The 8,356-nt window shown below is 34.1% G+C and overlaps 1 protein-coding gene across 1 annotated transcript in view; it reads left to right on the top strand.

The window, feature by feature from the left end:
* Vwa8 (von Willebrand factor A domain containing 8) overlaps positions 1-8,356 on the top strand; it is a 441,297-nt gene that overhangs the window by 140,411 nt on the left and 292,530 nt on the right. The window contains exon 18 of the mRNA XM_023700137.1: positions 5,857-5,963. Coding sequence (XP_023555905.1) covers positions 5,857-5,963 — 107 coding nt within the window. The remainder of the gene's footprint in view (positions 1-5,856; positions 5,964-8,356) is intronic.

The following is an 8,356-nucleotide window of genomic DNA, read 5'->3' as shown; positions in this document are numbered from 1 at the left end:
ACCAAGCCATCTCCCCGGCCCCAAAAGAGAGAAGGATTTTTTGTTTTTGTTTTTTTGCTCTGAATGCCTTCAGGGCAGGTTTGGCTGGCTTGAGTTGTGGGGATCAAATAAGTATTCATTGTATTGTTACAGATTATATCTAGATAACCAACCCCCAAAAGCCTGATGTACTCATAGGTGACTGGATTAGGGTATGTGAATGTAGATTAAGGCTGGGGATAAGGGGAGCCCCACTGTGAGTGTGGATGGCACCAATCAATTGCCTGGGTGGAATATATGGAGACACATTTTTTTATGATTTTGGAGTGATTTTGTAATTAAATATTTTATTTTTCTGATTGAAGTGGGAAGAAGAAAGCACTTACTATGTAGCTTTTATTTTAACTTTCACTACCTTTCTCCATCAGTAAAGCTTTACAAAAATAAGTATTTTGTGTTTGGGACCACTTATGCTCCTTGATATCCACAAGGCTTTGGCTCCATGATTCTCTTAGATACCAAAATCCGTGGAAGCTCAAGTCCCTTATAGAAAATAGCACAGTATTTGCACCTAATGTCCATGTATCCTCCCATATTTCAGTTATCTCTGGCCTACTAATAATACTGAGTACAATGTAAACAGCTATTATACTGTAATATTTAGGAAAAATAAAGATTGTACATGTTCAGTACAAATGGTTTAAAAGTATTTTCTTTTATGAAAAAATAAAGCATAACTTTTAGCAAAGTAAATGAAAAACTAGAGTCAATATACTACATATTATTATCTTCAAACTACCCAGATTAAACATAAACAGATTGTAACACAAACCCTTCTTTTTTAGGATAAACTAGAAGTATAAATTAAAAATTATTAAATATTTTTGAGACAAATATGTAATTTGAGGAAGTATTTGAACTATTTCTTTTGAGCCAGGGAAATTGAATTTAATTTGGGGAAATATTTAACAACATTTCATTATATCTAGATAACAACATTTCATTATATCTAGGTAACCGTTATGATTTATCTTTTAGCTGTTTGTTGACAAGTTGACTCATTTTCACACTATTTACAATGCTACTTCTAACATGTACTGATCTCCCATTATGTAGTTCAGGCTGTCCTCAAACTCACAGCAGTCCTCCTGCCTGAGCCTCCCAAATGCTGGGATTACAGGCATGTGCCACCAAATTTAGCCTCTCTACTTCTTATTTGTCTTTCTTCTTTCAGTCTTTATTTGTATATTTATATGTATTTTGTATGTCTCCTATAAGAGAAACCATGTAACCTTGTGTGTCTGACTTATTTTACTTAATTTTATTTTCTCAAGTTACAGCAAATATTCTTATGGCAAAAAAACTTGGCACATTTCCTTTAGAATTAGAAACAAAACAAGAATATCATCTTCTGAATGTTTAGCCAGTACTTTTGCACAGGATTATGTAGTTGTTTACATAAAAAATAGGTATAAATCTTTAGAACAAATGAGAATTCAGTGAGGTAACTTATCTAGATTAATGGCATTCCTTACCTCAGTACCTATGAATAAATTTAATAAATGATATGTTGAGGAGTTAAGTATAAATCTTTATTAACAGTTAATAAAGAAAAATAATAAAACAGAAGATAGGCTTACATTGTATGAAAGATTCATTAAAAACTGTTTTCCCTCAAATTGATGTTTAGGTATAATTCAGTCAGAGTCCCTCAAGATTACAGTGAAATTTCTCGTTTTTTGGGAAATGATCTCACTATGTACTTCAGGCCTTGAATTCACTATGTAGCCACACTGGCTTTGAACTCACATGATCTTCCTGCCTCAGCCTCCTAAGTGCTGGGATTATAGCTTTGTGTCATTATGCCTGAAAGATTATCAAGATCAAGACCCATTATAAAACTGTGTTTATTATAACTGTGTGTAATTGATGCAAAGAAAGACAAATAGAGTATCGGAATAAACTACATCCCACAAATAGACCCACATATCTGTGGGAAACTAGTACATGTTAGAAGTAGCCTATAAATAGTGTGAAAATTAATCAACCTGTCAACAAATAGTTAAAAGATCAACATTTTCCACTTTATCTCATACATAAAAGTAAAATTCAAATCTATGATAAAAGACACTGTAACATATAAAAGTAAATCCAGTATATGACCAAAAGGCATGAAAGCCCCTTTAGGGTATAAGCTACTCTAAGTTAGAAGCCACAAATTAGCAAAAGATGTCGAACACAATTCATCATTAAAAACGTACTGATATTCTTGAACTGTGAATTAATAAGAAAAAGTGATCACTCATGCCAAGGGGGAATAATTCAACAAATATTTGAAAAGATGAACAACTTCATTACTGATCATGGATATGAAATTTTAAAAAAATCAGCTATAATTTTATAGCTGATTTAAAATTTTAAAAAACTTAAAAAGTTTAAAAAGTCTACTTATAAAAGTGTTTCATAAAACATTCTCTATCATTTTCTGAAATACTGAAATATTATACTGATTTAAAATGCTTAATTGTTGTTTTTATAAATATTGCACTGCATCAAGTAGCTAAATTTTCCAGTTTTATTAACTAAACCAAATGAAGCTGTTTGCCTACTACCTTATCCTCTTTTGGACGTAGCAGTGAATCCTACGATGGCTATCTTGTTCAGGCATCATCTGTTGACTTTAGCAAAGCTACAGCTAAAAGCCTGCTCTTGTTTTAAATCAACCTTCTCCTGCAGATAGCACAATGGCAGGAAGGAGCCAAAAATTATTGGTACATAAAGTTTTTTTTTTAAGTGACCTCATTCCATATTTCAGTAGTCAAGACAAATAAAATTTTGTTGAAAATTATACCATAAAAAAAAGAAAATTATACTATGAAAATGAATGTAATTTGTATTAAGAGCATTCTGTTAAGCAGACAGAAACAAAAGAATGTTACCCTAAACTTAATACATTTTATATTTATTAAATATTGGCTCATTTTCTTGTTATTTTAATTTTTTAAATATTTGTTTTTGCAAATTGAATTAAAATTGGAGCATATTTGTCTCAAGTATTGATTTTTAAGTACCTCATCCTCATGGCCATCAACTCTTGGTGCTTTATTTTCTTTATTTTCTAGATATTTGAAAACCTAAGAGGCCACAGAGAAGAAAATTCAGAATTTTAGGAAGTTTTCAAGTATTTTTCATTCCAAAATATATTCTTTATGGGAGAACTGAGTAGAGGTCTCTATAGTAAGAGTTCTTCTCCATTCAGTTATTTGCATTTCATAAACTTTTAGTCACTGCTGAAAAGTTTTAGAGTGATGATCCTTTTAGCAGAAAAATTTTAGACAGACCTGTAAGATTTAACTAGAAGTAACAATGAACTATCTTTGGTAATGAGATGGGGCAAGTATTCTGTTAAACATATCCTTGTGATAAAAAGTGAATATCTTTGTAACATTTCCACTAAATTGTTAACTAATTTTAAAAGTCACAAGCCAGAAAAAAGTAATCATATACACTGTTGAACAATTAATGTTCTTGTGAATTTTTTATTATCTCAAAAAATGATTTTGCTTGTGGGAGAGACTGGCTATCCAGAGATTTATTTTTGGTTTTTAAAACTGATTCAATTTTTAAGGGTATCATTTTAAAAATCTAGACCTTTAGGCTATCTGTTCATCCAATTGACTGTAATTCTAGCAAATCTTAATAATCACGTTCAAGGGCCTTTAATGACCCACAAATACAATAAACTACCTTTACAAATAGGACAAATCAGGGCTGGCCAAATAGCTCAGTGAATTAAAGTGTCTTCAAGCAGACACAGAGGCCAGGGGTTCTATAGACCCTGGATGTGCTGAGAGGGCAATTGAGACTGGGTGAGGTGGCACACACCTGTAATCCTATCTCTTGGGAGGCTGTAAACAGGTGGATCACTATGATTCCAATCTAGTAGTGAGACTCTGAACACTCTGTAGACCCTTCCCTAAAATACAAAAAACAAACAAACAAAAAAAAACCCTAAAAAAAACCAAATAGGACAAATCATAAATCATCTTACATATTCTGATACTGTTTATAAATTTAAGAATTAAAATCACAAGTCTAAATTAATCTATGTAAGACTGCCACATTACCCACTCACCGAGCCTCTCAGTCTTTTTCTCCACTCTGGCTGTTAACATCCTTCTTCCATATTTGCCATCCTCCACAGGCTTTGCAGAGCAATCTAGAGGTGGTGTATTGCAGGGCCTTTGTAAGGATGTGTTGACAGACTTCTGTAGATATCAGGGGTATCTTCAAATAGCAAACAGTCTCAACTTGTTAGTAATCAGTGCTAGTGAAGGTGGTCTGATGGGAAGTAATAGAGACCTGGCTGCAGAACCTAATATTACTAATGTGCTGAGAAGAGGATTCGATAGGGTACCTGGATAAGGGCTCAAGAAACAAGGCACAAAACAGCTATTGAATCTGAGAGTTTTTTTTTTTTTTTTTTTTTTTTTTTTTTTTTTTTTTTTTTTTGTACTTGGGATCAAAGTCATGATCTTGTGCCAGGCAGGCACTTATACGCTGAGCTATTTCCCCGGCCTGAGAGATGGGTTTTGAACCTCCGTGCAATGATGTAAAAATTGTGTTGAAAGGTCAACAATTCCCATATCAAAGTCTAGGACTAAAATGAGGCAAGTAAAGGATAGTGTCAGGTACATAGAGGGGAATATTATGTGATGGTGCTTTACATGCCTATCTATTTGCTTCTGGTCCACTCCAGCCTCTCCACTGTTAGGTTATACTGAGGCCTGTGGGAACCATTACCAGAGATTTGGAGTTGTGTAAGAACTATATGAGAAATGATATATTCTTAGTATGTTTGCTTGGAGCAAAACAAAGTGATTAGTTTATAGTAGTACAGTGCAGATAATCGTGGATTAAAGATCAATTTTCTGGACTCACTTGGGATTATAAATTCTAGTTATGGGCTGGCCAGATAGATGAATGGATTAAAGCATCTGTTTATGCAGACTCAGGCATAAGAATTCGATCCCGGTGTGCTGTGCTGGCCCCGCCCTCAGGCTGCGCTGAGATAGCAACTGAGACTGGGTGTGGTGACCCAGGTCGGTAATCCCAGTGCTTGGGAAGCTGAAAAGAGGAGGATCACTAGGAGTCTGATTTGTGTAGTGACACCCTGTAAACTCTGTATAAATAAATGAATAAATAAATTCTAGTTATAACTTTATCTGCGAATGTGGGAAACTTTCATATTCTAAGCTCTGGATGCTGACTGTCTTTCTGTGATTGAAGAATGCCTCTATCACTCACCGGTTGTTGTTTTGACAACATATTTATAGAGTACATGTGGAGATGTATTTTTTTAATAGCAGAGAGAATGAAGCTGGATAATTTTTCATTCAATCTTTTGTGTTAACAAATAAGGAAAAACTCATTAATCCATGTCCACTGATTTAAATTTGTAATTACTGATTTAAAGCAGACGACAATGCTGTTTTATCTTAGAAATTTTGATAAGCCAGTTATTCAATAAACAAGATTTCTGAGGCATACTAAATCCATTTGTGAAGGTAAATTAAGTCTTATTCTGCAAAATGTTACATATAATTGGTAATTTATATGCAATGGTAATTACATATTAATGATAATTGTAAGTGAGCTTTAATTAGTTATCAAAGGAGATCCCCTAAACATGATTTCCATAGATTCTAAGCTAAAATTTTTGTATGCTTTAGATTTTGCAAAATCTAGACTGATCTTCCTTAACTCCTTTTGATCAGTAAAGTGTATGGCATGTGTGTTGTGTGTGTGAAATAATATTTAAGAATCAGAAGCCTTTATCATTTCATCTACTTCTCTCCACCCTCCTACCCCTGCCAGGTTCCTCCCAAGCCTTGCTAAGTCAGCATTAGAAAAAAATTTGGCAGATGCTGCAATAGATGTAAGCACTGCTGATAATCTGGAACCAGAACTGGAGAATTTCAAATGTAAGTTTGGTTTGGTTGTTTTAAAAGTAAAATAACAGTTATCAAACATTTGATACTTATTTTAATTTCAATAAAAGTATTTTTTATTTCTAATCATTTTGTTTTGAAGAAATGAATCTGCTGTTTTGTTTTGTTTTGTTTTTAAAGCCTGGGAGCCTCTTACTATTTAAACCTTAGAATATTTGCTTAAGCACATACTAGATACAGTTCTGTCCACCTCAAAAGTCACAATAGACACTACATTAAAAGCTGTGAGGATTATGATAAATCAATTTACCTAATTTTGACAAACACATTTTTTTTCAAATGTCTCTTACCAAAAATGTAGAATTTTGTCATTGCACATTTACATTTTAAGGGCCACCACTGTGCTATGGGACACATTTGGGAAACTTTTCTAGTTTGATACAAACTAAAATAATTATCAGAATTGTGTGACTTCTTACTTCTTCCATTTCCACTTGTGTTGTCTTCTGGCTAACCACAAGTATAATTTTAATTTTGGGGGAGACTTAACATTCTTTTTGAAGGTTTTCTGTTCTTCAATTAGAAGAAAATGAGATTTTCCATTTTTTATATTAGTATGTTTGCAGTAAATATTGATTACATTTTTTTGTGGAGAGCAGATACATGTACATACTATATGTTAATTATTTCTATTTCTCTTCTCGTTTGCTTTTTCCCTGATCCTTCTATTTCTATATATCTTTCCCATTTATAAAAGATCTTTTTCTCTCTGTCTCTCTCTGAGTCTCTCTCATCTATATTTTTGTTGCTCTTAAAATTATTTGTACGGGGGCTGGAGAGATGGCTCAGTGGTCTAAAGCACCTACTTGGAACTAGCTTGGCAAAGCATCAGGGACCCCGGTTCAATCCCCCAGCACCACATGCCAGCCAGCCCCGCCCCCTGGTGGGCTGAGCTGGCCACACACACACACACCCCACACACACTCTCTCTCTCTCTCTCTCTCTCTCTCTCTCTCTCTCTCTCTCTCTCTCTCAAATAAATAAAAAAAAATAAAAAAAAATTATTTGTACGTATAGGTAGATATATAGTTTATAAATAAAAATCAAAATTCATGAGAAATACTTAAAAGAATCAACACTTAGGATCTCATCTTTTTGAAACATTTCTGTACATCACGAAAAAAAAAAAGAAGTCACCAAGAGAGTAAAAAGAAAACCTATTAACTGGGAAAAAATTATAGCTCACTATCTCTCAGACAAAGGACTCCTACCCAGAACATATAAAGAACTTTAAAAACTCAGGCCTCCAAAAATGCAAAGATCCAATCCAAAAATGGGCATCTGAAGGGCCAGTGGTATAGCTCAGCAGAGTAAGTGCTTGCTTAGGTAAGCACAGGGCCCAGGGTTCGATCCCTAGCACCACATGCTGCACCTGCCCCACCCCCAGGCGTGCTGCTCTGGATGGAGTCTGGGCCTTGTGGCACATGCCTATAATCCCAGAACTAGGGTGTTAGAAATCAGGAGGATCACTATGAGTCCAAGCTGCATAGTGACACCCTGCACAAAAACCCCTCAAAAATGGGCATCTGAGATGAATATAAACTTCACAAAATGAAGAGATACAAATGGCAAATAAATATATGAAAAAGTGTCCAACATCATTGGTCATTCAAGAGATGCAAATTAAAACAACACTGAGATACCATCTTATGCCATCAAGAAGTGAACCAATAACAAATGCTAGAGAGGGTGTGGGAAAAAAGTAACCTATCACCAGTGGTAGTGGGAGTGCATGCTGGTACAACCATTATGGAAATCAGTATGGAGATTCCTCAAAAAGCTAGAATTGGAGGTCCCATTCAAGCCAGCTATTCCCCTCCTAGATATTTTTCCAAAAGAACTGAAATCATCATATACAGTGATATGTGTGCACCCATGTTAATAGCAATTTGGTTAAATCTTGGAAACAATCCAAATACCCATCAAGTGAGGAATAGATAGAAAAGTTATGGTATTTTTGCACATTGGAGCATTACTTAGGTATAAAAAAGATAAATTTGAGGCATTTGTAGATAATTGGATGCAATTAGAGATTGTATTGGTAAGTGAAATAAATCAGATCCACATATGTAAACATCATATTGTCTCACTACTGTGAGAACCTGAAGCAGTAAATAAAATCTGAAAGGTACAAAAGATACTATAAAAGGGGAAACATTTGTTCAATAAGAAGGAAGGACTTGGGTGGGGAAAAACACAAAAGGAAGGGAAAATATATGTTTTTGTATATATACAGGATAATTTGGATAATTTTACTGCCAATTTCTGCTGGTCTTTTGAAAGAAGCAGTTAATGCTTAAGTTTTTTTCTTGTTCTTTTCTTTTCTTCTTTCTTTCTTTCTTTCTTTCTTTCTTTCTTTCTTTCTT

The sequence above is a fragment of the Octodon degus genome, unplaced genomic scaffold (genome assembly GCF_000260255.1).
Source record: "Octodon degus isolate 3935 unplaced genomic scaffold, OctDeg1.0 scaffold00122, whole genome shotgun sequence".
NCBI lineage: Eukaryota > Metazoa > Chordata > Mammalia > Rodentia > Octodontidae > Octodon > Octodon degus.
The sequence above is the reverse complement of the archived record's forward strand: the minus strand, read 5'-3'. Positions and strand labels throughout refer to the sequence as shown.